This window comes from Heterocephalus glaber, unplaced genomic scaffold, assembly GCF_053883595.1.
Source record: "Heterocephalus glaber isolate CG9 unplaced genomic scaffold, H.glaber_assembly_v1.0 deba00001556, whole genome shotgun sequence".
NCBI classification, from domain to species: Eukaryota; Metazoa; Chordata; class Mammalia; order Rodentia; family Bathyergidae; genus Heterocephalus; species Heterocephalus glaber.
Window position 1 is genome coordinate 1,327,147 of NW_028258347.1, and position 20,964 is coordinate 1,348,110.

Genomic DNA, 20,964 nt, shown 5'->3' on the forward strand with positions numbered 1-20,964 from the left:
GTTTTCAAAAAGCCATTTAAATATGGCTTTGAAAGCCCCAATGTTTTATTTACAACAGGAGTGCAACGCAGCACTCACAGATGTTTACGATAAATAAAATACCACTATCACTCTTTTTTGCTTTTTTGTGGTTTAGGGGGCTGAACTCTGGGCCTTCCTACTGACCTACATCCCCAGTCCTTTTCTTTGGAGACAATGTCTAAGTTTTCCTGCAGCAACCCTCCTGCCTCAGCCTCCCAGAGTACTGGGATTACAAATCTGCACCACCACATTTGGCTTACTGACATCCTTCTGGGGTAGGCCCTTGTGTTTATAAACATCTATAGTGCCTCTTTTTAAGTAAACTCAATAATGGCCATTAATGTAATTTGTATTTCAACTTGAATTTGAACAACCAATGTAAGTTAATCATTTATTTGAGATCTGGGTCCATAAATCCAAAAGTTAAAGAAGTTTCTCATTTCCATTCAGTTAACAAACACATTTCAAACATTTCAGCATCTGCAAAAGCCGAATGATCCACTCAGCATTTCTGACAAGTGATTTATAGCCATGTATGCTAAATAAAGGCTGACACAGCTGGATCCTAGATGTTTAGACTTTATAAACTGAAATACTAAGTACTTATGGCAAAAATAAAAATAAAGTAAAAGACTCGAGTCAGGATTATGTTTTAAACTATGGAAGCGCCTCTGCAGTTAGCAATGGAATGACAACAGATATCAGATGTTTCTCAGAGCAGCATATAACTCCTCAGGGGCCTGCAGCCGGTGCATTTCAAGGTGGCTGAACTAAAACACATTACAGTGCACTCTTCTTACTGGTGCCACATTCCGGATCTGGGGAGATCTCATCCCAAAGGTTATTTACCCTGAGAACCCTGACATTCTCCAGAGGAGCCATTCGCTTGCTACTGCACAAAGTTCAATCTTAAAGCCAATCCAGGCAATGAGATCAGAAAAAGCAGCATTTACAAAGGCTGCAAATTAGTTTCTGCTTGAATGATGAAAGGGAAACGGAATTGCTGTCCGTTTTAGCATCGTATAGACGGCAGCCGTCATGGGCAGAGGTAGCCGAGTCCTATCCAGGTGGAGAAGGCAGACTGCAGAAACGCTGCAAAGACTTGGCAGTTCTTGAGTTTACATTACAGGCCAATTCTGGTTAGGAGCCGCTGTGCAGCATTTGTCTGAGCTTGTTACCGCCTTGGGCAGAGGTGCTGATTATTTTCTTTTAGCTTACTTTCTTTTCTCGAAGGTCAAGTAGGAAATGTGAGACATTTTCATAGACCACAAAGGTAATACAGCAGGCTGGAGTTACTCTTAGCAAATTGGGAGCGATTCCTTTGTAAAATCCACCAATGCCTTCTTTCCTTTAGAGGGAAAAATAGATACATGCTTAATTTCTTAAAAAGCAAGGCTGAAAACACAGATTTTACCTGACCCAGAGCATAGAGTGAGCAGCAGACCTCATGTTCCAGTGCACCGAAGGAATGTAATTTACAAGTATTTCTTCCATGAACTGAGGAAGGAGGTGGGATGTCTCAAAAATAAACTGGCAAGTGTTTAAGTTAACCAGCTTTAAATACTTTTAAATGAATAAACACACAAGTGTTTGAACTGATCTCACATGGGCCTTAAAAAGCTCAGAGCTATGTAAATGCTACACAATACTCAATATGGCACACACATAAAGAAGATTTTATCCCTTTGGTGCCTACAACAGTGACAGCAAACCTTGCAGAGGCACAAATGGCCCACGGTGGCACCCATGCCATAGGTTCACCACCACTGGCCTAAAACAGGACAGGACCTAGAAACTTGTCACACAGGTTCAAGGCACTTTCACATGTCTCATTTTATATTTTTTTGGAATAAGGTCTCCTTAAATTGCCCAGGCTGGCTTCTAACTTGTGATTCTCCTGCCGTAGCCTCCTGAGCAGCAGGAATTACAGGCCCATACCACCACGCTCAGCTTTAATTTTATTTTCATAAAAACCTCGTCAGTCCAAACGGTCTAATTTTACAAATGAAGAAATCAAGCCTTACAAAGATTAAATGGGAAGCAGAGACCACCAGCCATGATTCTGCAAAGCAAACTGGTCTTTGCTGTACAACGCGTGACAAGCAGACAGAGGCAAAGACGCAAGGCAGCTCCTCAGCCTCTGACCCTGCACGCTCACCGCCACGTCCTGGCGATCACGTCCGCCACCCCGCCGTAGGACACGTGCTGATCCTGAAGACGGGCCCTCACCACCTGGTACGGGTATGTGGCTGCCACCGCAAATATTTTGGAGAGCGCTGCGACAGAGATGTATTCTGCTGTGCTCTAAAGTGACAACAGAAACATGGATTTCTTCATAAAAATCATAGGAAAATACACTTAAAGGGACTGCTAAATAAAAAATAGTATTTCCCCTCCTTGCTGCAGGTTCTGTGTGACTGTGGGGTTCTGTTTTCACATCCGTGAGCCACCAGCTTACAAAATCCTTAAATTAAAGAGGCGGGACAGCCAGGACCAGCAGGACAGCACACCCGCCTCCCGGCAGACGCCGCCGCACAGGGCTCTCCTACCAGCTGGGCTTCCGGCTGCCGATCGAGGTGCTGGTTGTACTTCAGCTTCAGCAGCTCATAGGCCATGAACTGAAGGGCTCCATGGGACGTCCCACACAGCCCAGGGACAAAGCCCTAGGGGAGATCAGAAAACAGCAAAGTCAAGCAGTTTTCAAGGAATAGTGGAAGGAGAACATTTTCTCTCTTCTTAGTATAGTATTAAGGAAAATTCATTTAAGTTTTGTATAAACCACATTTTTATATGAGGCTACAAATACTACTCTATTTCTTAAATTAGGTTTACATTCTCCTATGTTAGTTTTTCTTTCATTAGTACACATATAAAGGTGACCTCTACTGTCAGCAACTAGGGCATGAGAGGCAGTAAGTTTTGAAAAAGTAAAGCCAATGACAGACAATTCAAGACACTGAACAAAGCTACTCTAAAAGAGTAAGGCAAATGATGGAAGAAATAGAAGAGTCACTAATTTCTAAAGTTTTGGCCCCAGGTCAGTAATTCATAACACCAAGCTGATTTCAAAAACTATTGCACGTTGGTTGAAAACACACTAAAATTCAATGAGTCTCATTTTCATTTTAAACTGTGGGTGGCCTAAAAAATGTTACTGGGATACACACGAGGTAGGAGCGAAAGGTAGAAAAGTGGGAAATGGGGATAGAAAAGGAGTCGCAAATCACAAAACAGATCTTACTGCCACTAGGAAGAAATTTCAAAACAACCACAATGTTATTTTTATTTAATGAACATAAGATCTGAAGTGAATAAAATCCCCAATAAGTAAGATCCTATCAGACTCACTAAAAGGTACCTGGCAAAGCCTCAGACAGCTTTCTCACTGGCGGGGCCACAAGGACACAGCTATGGCAACGAGAATGAGCAGCGTAGGGTGGAATTCCAACAGCACGCGCTAGAATTCCATTTTCATTACACTGTATCTTGCCTGTGTCTGGCATTTTTAAAGGACTGATTGCAGGGCCTGAGGAAGCGAGACTAGTGCCAACAGAAACTCCAATTTTCAGCTGTCCAAAGCATACCAGTGATTCATTACCTTATACAATCCGCGCACACCTTCATACTTATATATTTTCACGAGTGTGTCAAACATTCCTTTGTATCGCTGGTGTGTGGAGTTAACGCTACCATACTGTAACATAAGGCGCGTTTTTGTTACCCACAGTGGGTTGGTGATGCAGAGGGTCATGGCTCCTGAAATCAGATTTAAACGAGACTGCTCAGCATACAGGCAGCAGGCATTTGGTCACTCATCAGTCAGGAAAAGTCGTGTTCTGCAGAGCAGGAGGGTGCACAGGGCTGGGGCTGGGTCTCTGAACAGTCTCAGTGGAACAGCGGGCAGCTTGGTCACAGCACTCTCTCCTCTCGGGGACATAAGAGGTGAATGAGAAGGGAGATGGCAACGTCTGACACCGACCCACTGAGTTACGGACGACAGAGCGGCCCTGGCTCCTAAGCGGTGGTCTGCTGCAAAGAAGGGGCTGCAGACTCAATGGACCACAGGAGGCGACATGGGACTGGGGAGGAACGGAAGTGACAGCTCTAGATCCATGCACCTGCGCACCTCCTCAACAGCACTCCAGGTGGCCGCAGACCCTTAGTTAACGAGGCAAAGAGGTAAGTCACACTTTACAGAGTGACAATTTATAAACAAGTTAAGAAAAATTTAAAGAAAAAATTAAATTAGGTTTCTTATTTACTGAATTTCCTACAGAGGCATTTATTCAAAAAATATTTACTGAGTCCTGTTATGATTCAGGTCTCTGGTAGCAGCTAGGAATTAAAAATGAGTAAGATGGGCCAGGCATTTAGCTCAGTGGTTCCGGCACCTGCCTCGTAAGTGCAAGGTCCTGAGTTTGATCCCTGGTACCAGAAGAAAAAAAAAAAAAAAGGAAAAATGAGTAAGACAGGCCGGGATTTAGCTCAGTGGTGCCGTACCCGCCTCAGAAGCACGAGGTCCTGAGTTCGATCCCCAGCACAAAAACAAAAACAAAAAAGGAGTGGGACAGTTCTTGCTTTAAAATCAACCAGCAAACATTAAGAAACCAAGATATCGACGGAGGATTTATAAAAACTCATGGGTCTTACTTTGTTCCTCCTTCTGGATAGCACATATATGTAAGGCAATGAAACAAGACTACTAGATTGTATATGTGAAAACCAAAACTATAAAGAAATGTATACCAAATCATTTTAAACTGTTAGGGATTCAAAACTTTTCTAAATTTCCCACCACTGCCCCCTTTTTTATGGTCATAGGGATGGAACCCAGGGCCCTTTACCTGAGCTACATCCCCAGTCCTCTTTATTATTTTGAGGTTTTAGTAAGCTCAGCTTTCAATCTTCCTGCCTCAGTCTGCCAAGGTTCTGGGAGAAGTAAAATTTCTGAAACCTATCAAGAGTAACCAGTAAAAATACCTATTTTCTAAGAAATTTCATATGGTACCTAATTAATATAGTTAGATAAGCATACTTAGTTCTGGTGTTCAAAGAAAGTAAAAATGGAAACCAAGTTTGGAAGGTGACGTTTCACAGTTCACACACTGCCTTACCGGCTTCAGCAGCTGAGATGAGGTATTGCGTTGCCTCTAACCGTTCAGCTCGTCCTTCTGTCTTATATGATTTAATGGCATTGTAACTAGAAGAATCCAACATGAACAATTTCATTAGGTGTAAGAAGAGCCCGTTTTAAAGTGCACATAAAATCAGTGACACTGGTCGCAAAGTAAAAGTGAATGTGTGATGCAGGTAAAAGAGAGGCCTTGTTTAAGAATGGACACGCTGCAAATGGCTCACTGTAAGGACGGCGCCGCGACCTCACACGCACGTAAGACAACCGCACAGGGAGTCAACCGGGACACCAGGCAACAGGGAGACGCCTGGGAGGAAAGGTGCAGAAGCCAAAGAGGCACCAACTGACGCGGGCGCACTGCGGCCGGTATCTATCACCTGCCTTTCGCACAGATGAAAAGATGAACATGCAGAGAGCTTTCTCCGCAAGGGCAACCGCTGGCACACACACAACCATAACAGAAAACAACACAGCGCTGTAAGAGCCAAAACCACAGCAGAGGTCACAGAGGCCTGCACAGAAGTCAGCACTGAGCTGGGCAGGGAGACGGGCACTGCCTCAGCGGGAAAGAGGTGAGTGTGGGCACCGTGACAGCAAACAGGGACCCTGAGCTGTGATTCCCCTGGATGCTGGGATTATAAGTGTGCACTGTCATGCCAGGCCAGGCCTGTTACTCCTAACCACCACTCCACTTTGCTCTCAGAAGAATCGATCTTGTCAAATATTACCAAGAGTGCTCTAAGAAACTACTGTTGTAAGAAATCCTCACCACACATTCCTATTACTTGTGCTTAGAAAACCTGACCACACAGTATGTGTGTGGGGAGACACATGTACAACTCCACCTCTCCACGTGTCTTGTAAGAGAAAATAAGAAACATATTTAAATAGTACTAAGCATGAATTTTATTTCGCCTTCACCTAAAAAATATTTTAAGTTTGGCTTGGCCACTGCCTTAAACTTACGACAGACCATCACTCTACTCAGCGCATGTGACAGAACCTTCTTCAAGCGACAATGCCACCTGACAGGTGAAGGCGTGGGCGAGGTGACAGCAGGTACAATGCAACAAACCCAGACCCTGCTGGCAACAGCCTCCCTCTGCCTTGTGTTCCCGCCGGAGTCTCGTGCTTGTGCTTCCACGAGGACCCCGGCCTGCCCCGTCCTGAACCTCTCCTTTACTGTGACCTTTCTGCAGGCCATTCAACACTGCGAGGACCCTGTGAGGAGATATGAGTCCCTCCTCACAGCATTTTAGGACTTATGAAATGTTCTATTTAGGGGGCACTCAAAATGGAGAAAAAACTTATTTTAATGATTTTTTAAATCAAAATTGGATACCAAGGAGAAGTGAAATTCACAGGATTCATTTTAGAGTTTCAGGTTTTTCCAGATCTGTAGCACTTTATAAAACCACTAATTAGTAACAAAATGGCTCATTTGACATTTTCTAGTCTATTTTAGCTGTTAAAAATGCTCAAGAATAACGAGAGGGCCAAAATCCTGCAGGGGCCCTTCAACTTTACTGTGAATTATTTAGATTCAGCTGTTTTTCAATAGCTTTAACTAAAATTAAAAGCTCTCTTTCTAACCTGTGAGAATTCAGCCTATAAAAGTAATACACATTTCACCTTCTCGAGTTCACACACACCAGTTCTGTAAGGTACTTTTCCATCTCATCGCTTCACGTTTTTCCCATTACAAACTTTCTTCTAGGCCAAATGCCTCTGAGAACTGGCAGTGAGGGAAACCAAAAAGCCAATTTGCTCAGACTCTTCTAACTCAGAGAAGCTGATTAAATGCCTCACCTTTCTGCTTACTCAAACAAAAATTCACTTTTATTCAATACCATGAAGTCTCCCAGGAATACTCACAAGAGAAAGTAAAGTCCCCAGGATAAACCTGCGCCCCACACATTTGGAGTGACTCCTTGATAAAGTCCCCGCAGTCCGTCAAGTTTCCAAATGGTGGCCAGGCAATGGAGGATCCCTTTATACTTCGGTCTCAGTTCCAATCCATCACTCACTGTATTAAAAGACACAGAGTTTGGTGAGAGCAAAGTTCCAGCTCAGAGCCATGCACACACACGGATGTTACAATCAGATACACAGCCCTTAGGTTACACTCTAGGAAGTGTTAGATTAGCTCTTAAACCACATCTCTTAGGCAAAAAGATTTCAATACTTAAGTTTTATTTTTGCTATTTGTAAAGGTTAAGGATACAAGTTTCAAAATATATTATTCAAAAAATCAACTAGCTAGGACCCCAATTCACATTAGAAATGCTAGCAAGACCTCAAGAGTGACTGGAGAGAAAATGAGGGAATGGGGTGAACATCTTCCTTTCTAGGCTCTTCACCCAAGCATGTGCTCAAGGACACACATGGACAGCTGTGGATGGGGACGGGCCTGCACAGACAAGCACAAACACACCCAAAGTCACATTAGAGGACAGGCAGGTATTTTGCCTGGATGCATCTATAATCGAACGCGTTTTCCTCACCTCTTCCGAAGCTGCTTTTATTCTCCTGCTCTGTCAGCTCCAAGAACCTCACTTCTATCCCACAGATGCCCACACAGACACTGGGCTCACCTGGGAACCCTCCTCCCTCCAACCCCTGCTTAACACATCCTTTCCATTCTATAAACCTCAGACCTATCAACCGCTGCTAACGCTGCCTTCTTCCTGCTTTAGGGTATCACCAATCTTCAACTATGAACAGCCGTCTTCTTGACAGTTTTGTAAAAAATATACTCTAGATCATAAATCTGGCATTCTTCTTCATTCCATGTTTCTTAGGAAACAAGATACGAGAAGCTAGGGTGTGAGGGGCAGTTAAAAGGACTGTTTCCAAAGCTAGGAGCATGTTGTAGGAAAAACCACAAGAAATGATGCAGTGGCAATGATGTCTTGTTTTGAGAAATTATTTACTCCTAGGTGTAAAAGGATCTCAGCAGCAGACATTATTCTGTATTATACATATACATTATACAATAGATTTAAAATTAGAACTTATTATATGTAGTTTTGTATACTGTTTTTCCCTGACTTGAGTATTTGTAAGCATTCCTCCTTACGATAAAATAATTTCCAAACATAAGACTTTTTTAAATGTGGGTTTTCTTTTTAATCTCAGATAACCTATCATTTATACAATCATTTCTCTATTTGATATGTGTACAACAATCTGTGGAAATCATGTTGTCTTAGAATTAGCTATGAGAAAGAGGCCTGCCATTCCATCAGTGAGTGGGTGCAGATACCGGGGAGCAGTTGTGTGGCCCAGACTAGTGCGGCTGCAGGCAGATCCTAGTCAGGGTCTGCCCTGAGCCCAGAAGCTCCAGCGCACCCATGCAGGCCGGGGGTCCAACCACAGATGAGCTGCAAGGGTGTGCGGGCTTCCACCTGAGGCCCGCCATACTACTGGACACAGCCAAAGACCCACCTGGAGAAGAGCTGCACAAGCAATACCCAGAGGCTTGCCTGATACCGTTGATAAGTGTGTGGACACCCTAGCCAGAGCCTGCACAGACAATAGGAACTGGGGTGCACAGCCCCCAGCCAAAGGCCCTCCCAGACAACAGCCACATAGGGGCCCCAGTGAGAGGCACACCTAGATACCATCCCAAGAGTGCACAGCCAGAAGCGCACCCAGAAAACAGGTCAGCTCAGCGATCCAGAAGGCCACCACTCTGAACCCAGGAATTGGTGCACTGGTGAGCAGCAGAGAAAAGGCAGCTCTGTGGCTTGCTGGAAATTCAAGACCACTGGGTGTGCAAAAATTCACCTCCGCACAGGCACAGCAGGCTGCATCTGGTGAAATGAGAAGACACGTGAACAAGTCTCTAAACCAGACTTCCAGATCACCTACAGCAACCCCAAAGGGAAACGAGATGGAACAATCTGATGCTCAACTACCTGGACTCCCTGAACTGGCAACAAAAGAGGATCCGGAAAAAATGAAATCAGAAATAATTTGGCAGATAACAGCAGAGATTGTGCCCATAGTACAGGACATGATTAATAAATCTAGAGCAGACACAGATAAAAAAACAGCGGAGCTGAGGAAAATGATGGAATCCCAACACAGGAAACAAACGGAATCCATAAAGCAGATGCAAACAGGTTTCCAGATTAAAAACTCCATTGAAAGTTTACGCAACAGAATGAGCCAATGTGAGGACAGAATTTCAGATATAGAAGATAAGACTGAAATTAGTGACCAGGAAAAGAAAAATTTCTTAAAAATAATAAGGGACCACGAGAAATCAATCCAGCAGCTGCTAGACAATGTAAAGAAGAATAACATCAGACTGACTGGAATCAATGAAGAAACAGGAGAAAGAGTACAGACGACACAAGAAAACTGTTCACAGAAGTGATGACAGAAAATACTCCAAATAGGGGAAAAGAACTTGATAAGTGAGACATATAGGACTCGAACTAGCTGTGATTAAAAAAAAAATCTACACATAGGCATATAACAGTTAAAGATTCCAGAAACCCAACAGAAGAACAAAATTCTACAAGCAGTTAGAGAAAAGAAACAAATCACATACAAAGGAAAGCCCATCAGAATCATAGCAGACTTCTCAACAAAAACAGGTAAGAAGAGCGGGGAGTGATGTGTTTCAAGCCCTAAAGGAAAACAACCTCCAACCCAGATTGATGGACCCTGCAAAACTATCTTTCAAAACTGAGGAAGAAATAAGATACTTTCATGACAAAGAGCACCTTAGGAATTTCATGAATATCAAACCAGAATTCCAAAATATTTAAAGAATATCCTAGGAAAAGACAACGAGGATCACAACTCCAGGAAGCCCTGCAGAATGAATCCATCAGGCATGACAAGAAATTAAACGCAAAGGGGGAGAATCCAACAAAAAGAAAAAATCATGACAAGGATAAGTCAAAACATATCAGTTATAACCATCCATGTTAATGGTCTCAATTCACCAATCAAAAGAAACAGACTGGCAGAATGGGTCAAGAAGCAAGATCCAACAATATGCTGCACACCAGAAACACACTTAATTTAAAAAGAAACTCATAGACTGAAAGTTAAAGGGTAGAAAACCATACTCCATGAGACAGGAACCCGAAAAAAAGCAGGAGTAGCTATCCTCTTTGCAGATCAAGTGGATTTCAAACCAACACTGATTAAGGGAGACAAAGAAGGACACTACATCCTTATAAAGGGAACAATCCAAGAGGAAGAGATGACAATCATTACCATATATGCACTAAACACTACTGTGCCCAACTACATAAAACAAATACTAATGGACATGAAAAATCAAATAAGCACTAATACAATAGTAGTGGGGGACCTCGATACCCCACTGTCACAAACAGATCAACTAGACAAAAAATAATCAACAAAATACTATAACTCAAACTCTTGAACAAATGAACTTAACAGATAAACATCTGTTCAGAGTGTTCCACCCCACAAAATCAGAATACACACTTTTTTCCAGGTGCACACGGGTCGTTCTCTAAAACAGACGACATACTTGCTCACAGAACATGTTTAAGTAAGTGTAAAGGAACTGAAGTTATCCCCTGTATATTATCAGACCATAGTGTGATGAAATCGGAGATCAACAGCAAAAGAAACCACAAGAATTTCATAAACACATGGAAACTGCACAACACACTTCCGAATAACCAATGGGTCACAGAGGAAATTAAAGAAGAAAGCAGACAGTTCATACAATTAAATGACAATTACAATACAACATACTGGAATCTATGGGACACAATGAAAGCAGTCCTACGAGGGAAATTCATAGCAGTAAATACTCAAATTAGGAAAACAGAGCGAGCTCAATTACACAACCTGATGCTGAACCTCAAGCTTCTAGAAAAAGAAGAGCAGGACAAACCCAAAGCTCATCCAAGGGAGGAAATTATAAAGACCTGAGCAGAAATCAATGCAATGGAGACTAAGAGAATGATACAAAAAATTAATGAAGCCAAGAGTTGGTTCTTTTAAAGAATAAACAAAATTGACAACCTTATCAGAAAAAGGAAAGAAAAGGCCCAAATCCATGCAATTAGGAATGAAAAGGGTGAAATTACAATGGACCCAGCAGAAATCCAGAGGATCATTAATACCTACAAGAACCTATACGCCAATAAGATGGGAAAATACAGAAGAAATGGACAGATTCCTAGATACATAACAATTACCAAAGTTTAATGAAGATGACCTAAAAATTCTAAACCCATTATCAATCAATGAAATTGAAAATGTAATTAAAAATTTACCAAGAAAAGCCCAGATCCTGATGACTTCACAGCTGAATTCTACAAGACATTTACAGAGGAACTACTGCCACTACTGTTTAAACTCTTCAATAAAATTGAAAGGGAAGCAATACTCCCAAATTCATTCCTAGAAGCAAGCATCACCTTGATCCCCAAAGCAGAGAAAGACCCAACTGAAAAAGAGAACTATAGGCCAATCTCACTAATGAACATAGATGCAAAAATCCTTAATAAGATACTGGCAAATAGAATGCAGAAGATCATCAAGAAGATCGTACACCCTGATCAAGTGGGATTCATCCCAGGGATGCAGGGATGGTTCAACATATGCAAATCAAGAAGTGTAATACATTATATCAATAGAGCCAAGGACAAAAACCGTATGATTATCTCAATAGGTGCAGAAAAAGCATTTGACAAAATCCAACATGGATGTATGATAAAAACCCTACAAAAAATTGGAATAGATGGGCTCTACCTCAATCTGATAAAAGCCATCTATGAAAAACCAACAGCCAATATCATACTAAGTAGTCAAAAGCCGAAATCCTTCACACTAAAGTCAGGAACAAAACAAGGATGTCCACTATCACCACTCTTGTTCAATACAGTTTTAGAGACATTAGCCACGGCAATTACACAATAGAAAGAAATAAAAGGAATAAAGATAGGAAATGAAGAAGTCAAATTATCATTATTTGCAGATGACATGATACTCTGTATAGAAGACCCCAAGAACTCCACCAAAAGTCTTCTAGCCTTAATAACCAAATTCAAAAGTTGAAACTTTTCTTCCCGTGCCTGAGGCCACCCCCAGTGGCTCTGCAGCTGTCACCATGCCACAAAATGAATATATTGAATCACACCATAAACGTTAAGGGTATCGTTTGGATTACCATAAGAAAAAGAGCAAGAAGGAAAATTGAGAGGCTCCTGAATGTTCAAAGAAGGCAAAAAAAAAAAATGATTGGCCTGAAGGCTAAGCTCTACCATAAACAGTGCCACGCCTAGAAAATACAAATGAAGAAGACTATCAAGACACATGAAGAGAGAAACACCAAACAAAAGAATGATGAAAAGACTCCTCAGGGAGCAGTACCTGCCTATCTGCTAGACAGAGAGGGACAGTCTTGGGCAAAAATACTTTCCAACATGATTAAGCAAAAAAGAAAAGAAAAGGTGGGAAAATGGGAAGTCCTTCTGCCCAAAGTTCATACACAGGGAGAGACAGAAGTATTGAAAGTTATTTGAACTGGAAAGAGAAAAAAGAAGGCATAGAAGAGGATGGTTACTAAAGTCTGCTTTGTTGGAGATGGCTTTACAAGAAAACCACCAAAATACGAAAGGTTAATTAGGCCAATGGGCTTATGTTTCAAGGCCCATGTAACACATCCTGAACTGAAAGCCACCTTTTGCCTGCCAATACTTGGTGTGAAAAAAAATCCTTCATCACCACTATATACAACTTTGGGTGTTATTACCAAAGGTAGACACTGAAGTGAATGTGAGTGAGTTGGGCCTTGTGACACAGGAGGCAAGGTTATCTGGGGTAAATATGCCCAGGTAACCAGCAATCCTGAAAATGATGGATGCATCAGTGCAGTCTTACTGGTTTGAAAGATGTTTCATACAATAACTTCTTACACTTATTGAAGACTACAGACCAATGAGGAAACCACCATTACTGTGAATACTACCACAGCTTTTGTAACTGCAGTCATCAAGAGAATTATTTATTAAATTGTAAGAACATTAAAATGGAAAAAAAAATAACCAAATTCAGTAAAGTAGCTGGATACAAGGGCAACACAAAAATCAATAGCTTTTCTGTACACAAAAAAGACTCACTGAGAGAGAAAAGGGGCAATCCATTCCTTTTACAGTAGCATCCAAAAAATGGAAATACCTAGGAATCAACCTAACAAAAGAAATCAAAGACCTCTACTCTGAAAACTACAGCACTCTGAAAAAAGAGATTGAAGATGATATTAGAAAATGAAAAGACATACCTTGTTCCTGGGTAGGAAGAATCAACATAGTGAAAATGCCCATACTTCCAAAACTACTATATAGATTCAATGTAACCCCAATTGAAATCCCAGCAGCATACTTCACGGACCTTGAGAAAACAATCCAAAAATTCACTTGGAACAAGAAAAGACCCAGAATAGCAAAAGCAATTCTAGGTAACAGAGACATGGCAGGGGGTATTACAACCCCCAACTTGAAACTATACTACAAAGCTACTGTGATAAAAACAGCATGGTACTGGCAAAGAAACAGACCTGAGGACCAGTGGAACAGATTGGAAGATGCAGAAACAACGCCAGACACACTCAGCCATCTCATCTTTGATAAAGGAGCCAAACACCCTCACTGGAGGAAAGATACCCTGTTTAATAAATGGTGCTGGAAAAATTGGGTTTCAACCTGCCAAAGATTAAAACTAGACCTATATCTCTCGCCATGCACTAAACTAAAATCGCAATGGATTAAAGATCTAAATATTAAAACAAACACTAAACCAGCTGGAAGAGAGGTTAGGTAGGACTCTTGAAGCCATTGGTATAGGAAAAGATTTTATGAACAAAACCTCAGTTGCCTGTGAACTAGCACAAACAATCAACAAATGGGATCTCTTCTGATTAAAAAGCTTCTGCACAGCAAGAGAAACCACCAGCAGTGTGAAGAAACAACCCACAATTGGGAAAAAATTTTCACCTGCTGTCCCTCAGACAAAGGTCTACTATCTAGAATCTACAAAGAACTTAAAAAAATCAGACCTCCCAGGCCGGGGATTTAGCTCAGTGGTTTTGCCGCCTGCTGCACAAACGCAAGGACCCGAGTTCGATCCCCGGTACCAAAAAAACCCCAAAAACAAAAAAACAGACCTCCTAAATTTAAAGACCCAATCAGAAAATGGGCATCTGAAATGAACAGACATCTCTCAAAGAAGTAGAAATAGCAAATAAACATATGAAAAAATGTTCAACATCACTAGTCATTGGAGAGATGCAAATGAAAACAACACTGAGATTCCACCTCACCCCAGAAAGAATGGCTGCTATCACGAAATCAACCAATAACAAATGCTGCGGGGCTGTGGGGAAAGAGGAACCCTGCTCCACTGCTGGTGTGAGTGTAGAGTGCTGCAGCCGCTGTGGACATCAGTATGGAGATACCTCAAAGAACTAGGACTGGAAGTCCCATTTGACCCAGCTATTCCCTTGCTGGGGATCTTCCCCAGAGAATTAAAAGAATCATACCACAGTGATATATGTGCACCCATGTTCACAGAAGCACAATCTGTGATAGCTAAAACTTGGAAACAGCCCAAATGCCTATCAACTGGAGACTGGATAAAGAAAATGTGGTTTTTTAATAAAATGAAGTATTACTCAGGCATAAAGAATGAGAAACTAGAGACATTTATAGCTAAATGGATGCACATTGAGGCGATACTCTTAAGTGAAATAAATAGGACACACGTGTAAATACAGAATAGTTTCTCTAGTGTGAGAAACTGAAAGCGTAAATAAGGACTAAAAGGTATAACAGATAATGTGAATTAGGAAGAAAAGGGGCAAAGAGGAAAGGGAAGCGGGAGGGGTAAGGGAAGGGAAAGAAGGGAATGGAATTAATATGAGAAAAAGAAAAAATGGAAACAAAGTCTTTGTAGATAGAGAAGAATGGAGAGGTTGAAGGGAGGGCAGGGGAAGGGGGAAAAACAAGAACCAAGATGGATCATGTAAAGGTGCAAATTTCCAATGATGAACGTCATTATATTGTGTACTTTAAATGTACCAATGAAATTTTTTAAAAAAAGAATTAGCTATGAGAAGGGAACGGATGTGGATCAAAGCATATAAACTTAGTTATAAATACACAGTGAAACTGCCCTCCGGAACATTTACAATTACTGTTCTGTAGCCACACACAGCTCACTCCTGGTCTGCTCACTGGGTAAAACGGGAAGAGCTGAGGTTTCATCATTAACCTGTCACAATGTAACAGCATGAAATGAGATTAAAGTGTACCAGGCTTTTTGCCCAAAATAATCAAATATATGTTTTAGAAAAGAAATTTGGGTATCCCAAAGTAGAAAGAACTTGAAGGTGAAAAAATGTATTGAAATGAAGAGGACCTCAATTAGGGCTTCTTTAATGTCAAATTAAAATTGCTATCAAGATAAAATACAGTGAATTTTTTTAGTGTAAAAAACTCCGTAATTGTCTTAAAAACATCTGCCCGTGAAAAATTAGTACATACACCTAAGTACGTTTCCCATCACTGGAAATGGCCTGCAATAGCACTACAAGATGCCAGAAGACACAAATGAAGAGATAAAAGTTTTGTGTGTGGGAAGGAGCCATACTGAAAAGAAAGACAACATACTGGCTTTAAAAAAAAAAACAAAACTGCACTACACCCAAACATTTGCTTGATGTGTTGAACGGGAATTTTACATCCTTTCCTCACCAAAGATGAAGAGCTTGTCTCCTTCAATTAATGAAACAATCCCCCCTACCTGTGCTGTAATGACTTTCCAAAAACCACAGATGGGGCATAAAATCAACTGAGCAGACTGATAGTATCGTTTCTTAATTTAAAACAGACTGGAATAGTAGGCAAATATAAATGACATCACAAATACTAAGAACAAGTGCTGTGCCATGAAGCCGTCTTTAACATAATGTGTGCAAAGGTCAAATTCACTTCGTACACAGGGTTCAGGTCCATACAGCTAGAGACACTGCTCTACACTCCACTGCTGTGGGCCTCTGCTGAGAACCCTCACTCACCAGACGCCGGCATCCATCTTCAATCTCTTCCCACCTTTCAGCTCTGCCCCATGAGCATGAGAATTACACTGAAGCCTCTCCTGAGTGTCTCCCCTTACGCTTTGGTAAATGAGAAAACGACAATCCAACCTCCTCACCTCCCCTGCAGTCCGACCTGGGCCTCAGCATCCCTCAAGTGCTTGGTTAAGGACCCTCTGAGGGCACTCCGGAGTCCTCTCCCTTAACAGCCCCTCAGTGGCAGCTGACATTCTTTACCTTCTAAAGTGCTCTTCTTTTGACTTGTTTCCCAAATTCTCTTTTTCCTCTTTGCCACTCAGTTTCCCTGGCCTCCTTTCCCTCTGAGCACCCTTAAATGTTATTTTTTGCAGGCACTCTTTCCACCCAGCAAGCGTGGCCTCTCAGCCACTAAATAGTCTCACTCACTGCCTCCCTGTGCTCAGGCTTCTCCTCCTTGTCCTGATCTCATTCCTAACATCCAGTCCCTGGTACCGCTTTTACATGGCTTACAAGGTCTCAAAACCTGGCACCTTCTGGGGTTGGGGAGTGTGGTTCAGTGTAGCGTGCTTGCCTACCATGCATGAGAACTCAATGAAAAATTTAGGTTTGGTTTAATAGCACATATATACTCAAGATTAACCCTCTTGTTGGGTTTAATTAAATGAAAGCATAGAAATCAGAGTAGGTTATTCAGCACTGGTGTGATGTCCACTCAATTACACACTATTTTCATTTTTCATCTAAGTTTCTCTCTTTTCTATAACCATTTCACAGCCACACCATAGCCTTTATTATTATTAATCATTTCCAGTGCCAAGAATGAAGAAGGTAGGGTTTAAAATCCAGGAAGAGGGCTGGAGATTTAGCTCAGTGGTTCTGGTGCCTGCCTCGAAAGCGCAAGTTCCCGAGTTCAATCCAATACCAAAAAAAAAAAAAAAAAAAAAAAAAAAAAATCATCATTTGTATTCCTTTCGGGCCAGGGATTTAGCTCAGTGGTTCTGCCACCTGCTTTGAAAGCTCAAGGTCCCAAGTTCGATCCCTGGTACCAAAAAAAAAAAATCCCGCATAAAATCCAGGAAGACTCCCTTCTTGTTTTAGGGGTTGAGTCACTGTTCACAAAAAGGCTTAAGTTAGTCACTATTACCTTTTCTCCTCACAAAAACATGACTTTAATACATGTAAACTTTTTGTTTTATTTTTAAAAGTTAACAAGTTTTAAAAGAACAATCTTTATATTCTTCTACTCTACCTAATATTACTTCTACTTGGCATATCAGACAAAGATACTTTTCATTGATGGATGAAACCAAAACTTTGCTCAAGCACTGAATAATTTTCAATTCAGCAGAAAATGCTCAGATACTAAGGATACTTCTCATTTGTATTAAGTATGACATTCAAAATGGTCACAAAAATTCAGACACTAAAATTTCTTAGCTAGTAAAATTTATACACATGGTAAAGACTAGTATGTATGTATGTATGTATGTATGTATGTATGTATGTATTTATTGTGCCAGGGATTGAACTTGGGACCTTCCACTTGCAAGGCAGGCAGTGGCACCACTGAGCTAAAGCCCCTGCCCTCTAGTTTTTATTTGAAAAAGCACATGAATGTGAACGAGTTTTGATACAAATGAGTTATAGATGTAACTTAAAAAATGAGACATTGTATGGTTAATGGAGAATGCCTAAAACAATCAGCACGTATTTTCTTTCTATAAAGCCCCCCCCCCCCCATACCGGGGGATCAAATTTAGGACCCTGTGCTTGCAAGGTAGGCACAGAGCCACTGAGCTACATCCCTGGCCCCTTTCTTTCTATAAATTCTTACATTAGAAAGCACAAGTCTCTGGTCTCCTCATTTGACAACTGATTGCAATTTGCACTCCCTCCCCAACCAAAAACAAAATCTAATTTTTCTCAATTACTACAGAAGTGTCCCTTCTCTAAAGATATGTTTTAAAATACTTCCTTTTCAATTTTATAAATATGTATTCTAATATTTATTGCTAGTAACATAAGGAATACTTCTTTGTGGTATTCAACGTGTTTAAAAGTTTTGGACTAATGCTAGTATCAAAGCATACAGGAGAAATCCTATTCATGTTTTCTTTTAAAGTTCATAAATTCCATTTTTAAAAAAAATAAAATATATCTGATCATTCTGAGCAGCACATTTCTCAGCATCTCTAAAATCAGGATGTGTCTAAAGCTGATCTCATGAGCTCACCATGCAGGGTGGCCTGTGGGTCACACAGCCAGCTGTTTGATGCTCTCCTTCCAGCCTTCCCAGAGTGCTTAGCATGGTCCCTCTGGCCTGTGTCCTCTCCTCTCACCACAGCCCGGGACCTGAAAGCCCTGGACTCCAAACAGAGTGCTTTTCAACCCAGCCAGAGTGCTGTGGGCTTCATTATTACAAAGTCTGGCTCTGAGTCCTAGATCGAGGCCTTCTATCCAATCTCAACCCCTTACCTATGACCTCAATCTTATCAGTTTCCCAATACAGTACTGTCCTGCTTCACCAAGATAACCAATCCAGTAGGTACCAAGAATTCATTTTCTTCCCTCCCCTGCAGCACTGTCTTAAAGCCACCAGGCCATCCACACTGTTTTTCAACGATGATCTCCACTGCCTCCTCTTCTACACAGCTGCTGAAGACAGGCATCAAGGCCCACAGGAATTGCAAAATAGGAAGAAAAGGTCCAAAGGGGTAGGGGTAGTGGGAGGGGCAGGGGAAAGGAAAGAAGGGAAAGGAAAAATGATGAGAAATGGAAAAAATGGAAATAAAGTCTTTGTAAATAGGGAAGGGTGGAGGGGGTGAAGGGTGGGCTAGGAATGGGGAAAAAATAAGAACCAAGATGCATTATGTAAAGGTACAATTCCCAATAAGAAATGTAATTGTGTTATTTACCTACAATGTACCAATAAAAGAATTTAATAAAGTGAAAAAAAAATAAAGAATGCTCCTTCTACGAATCATTCACTCATGCACTCACGACTTCCTGGCCTGATTTAACCCAATGTTTTTAACTTTAAAATACATGTGCATTAGCACTGCTAGGAGTATCACAATGCGCACAAAGGAGAACACAGATCAAGGCCCACAGGCATCAAGGCCCACAGGCATCAAGGCCCACAGGCCCACACCAAGGCCAAAATCCTCTTATCTGTGTTCAGCCATTGCATTCTTGCAATCAGTGAAAGTACGGAGAGTGATTAAATGCCAGAGGGTCCTAAAGTTGGACTGCCTGGGTTCAAATCCCAGATCCATCTTTACAAACTTCTGACTTGACAAGTTAACCAACATCTGCTATCCTTATGTACATAAAGGGGATAATAAGTTCACAGGCTAGCAAACGAGATGATGCATCTAAAGCCTTGTTCCTAATAAATACACAATGAAGGTTACTTACCAGTCATAATTACAATATTTGTGCATGCATCATAAACTCCATGAAACTACATGCCTTTTCTAGGAACTTTCCTTCATAGACTGTCTTCTTGCCTCCTTTGACTGTCAGAATATTAATTCTTTTATGGGAAACCCAGGATCTAATCTTCCATGAAACCTTTACAGGTATAAGTGGTCATCAGCAATCCATAATTATACCGATAGTATACCTGTACTACATTTGGGTTTATCCATGTCCTCTCCTCATGTGTTACGTTGCCTAGAATTATCTTTTATATGGCTACATCTCAAGCCTACAATTAAATTGTGAGTTCCCCGAGGGAACTAACTGTTATACTTTTACAGCCCAGACAGCAGTCTACAAACATTAAGAGACACACATCAAATAAACTGAATTACTTAACTCTTAAGATAAACCATTTCTGTAGATTTAATTCTCAAAGCAGAAGTTAACTTCTAATAATAAATGAAATACCAGAAAAGAGTTTCCAAAGATCATCTCGAAAAGTTTCTTTTCCAGAATGAGGTGTTGAGGTTAGATTCTAAAGTGCTTTGCTAACTTGAATATACTTCATTCACGTTACAGTTAGAAAAAACCAGTAGATTCTACTTTTCCCTTCACAGAACACTGCAACACACTGTAAACGCCAAAAGCTGCAGAAACTCTCCAGAGAAACCATTCCCACCCTCCCAGGGCGCCCAACTCGCTGCGGGAGGCGCGGCACCCAGCACTTGGCTGTGCTCTGCGTCAAAGGGCTCCGGAGCGAGGTGCGCGGGGTCCGACAGCCCTGCCCGGCGCCCCATCGGCCATGCCTGCCCCGGACCCGGACTGCCTCGCGCCCGGGCGGCCCACGGGGTCTCACCGGCGAAGCGGATCTTCACGAGGTCCAGGGGATGCAGCGCTAGGTTGGACAGGACGCCGCCGCTCACGCCGGCCAGCAGGCTCTCGTAGCGGACATGGCGGAAGAGCGCGCTCCATGCGGGCGCGCCGGACGCCGCCTGGCCCTGGCCCTGACCCTGGCCCTGGCCCGTCATGGGCTCGGGACCCGCCGACACCACGGCGCCCAGCGCCGCCGAGGCGGGACGAGACGCTGTGGACGCCACTGTGGTGGCGGCCGCAGCCCCGGGACAGGACGCGGCAGGAGCCACTTCCGCGGCGGCCCAGAAGACCAGACGCCGGGGCCGAAAGCGCGGAAAGAGCCGGGCGCGGGAGGCGTGGGGGGCACGGCCGCGAGTCACGCCGCGTCCCCACCCCTCCTTGCCACACTGCGGCAGCGCGGGCGAAGGACCGCCCCCTGCTAACCCCCGGGGGCCGA

General features: G+C 42.2%; 1 protein-coding gene and 1 pseudogene across 1 annotated transcript; one reads left to right on the top strand and one right to left on the bottom strand.

Annotated features, from left to right (window-relative positions):
* Positions 1–398: 398 nt before the first annotated feature.
* Slc25a32 (solute carrier family 25 member 32) lies at positions 399–20,960 on the bottom strand. Its single transcript, XM_004850247.4, has 7 exons — positions 20,512–20,960; positions 7,031–7,181; positions 5,136–5,221; positions 3,620–3,777; positions 2,571–2,684; positions 2,180–2,325; positions 399–1,369 (listed from the first exon to the last, which is right to left on the bottom strand). Exons 1-7 carry the CDS (start codon positions 20,681–20,683, stop codon positions 1,231–1,233), a joined length of 966 nt encoding a protein of 321 aa, XP_004850304.2. The 5' UTR covers positions 20,684–20,960; the 3' UTR covers positions 399–1,230.
* Positions 12,183–13,122, top strand: LOC101723714 (ribosome biogenesis protein NSA2 homolog pseudogene; annotated as a pseudogene).
* Positions 20,961–20,964: the final 4 nt, after the last annotated feature.

What these genes read in the sequence shown, in the direction of transcription:
- Slc25a32 (XM_004850247.4), bottom strand. Translation starts at nt 20,683, where the DNA reads ATGACGGGCCAGGGCCAGGGTCAGGGCCAGGGCCAGGCGGCGTCCGGC. An exon ending in CGTGAAGATCCGCTTCGCCG is followed by an intron (nt 7,182 to 20,511) that starts GTGAGACCCCGT and finishes CTTTTAATACAG; the next exon opens with TGAGTGATGGATTGGAACTG. An exon ending in CATCTCAGCTGCTGAAGCCG is followed by an intron (nt 3,778 to 5,135) that starts GTAAGGCAGTGT and finishes ATCTGATTTCAG; the next exon opens with GAGCCATGACCCTCTGCATC.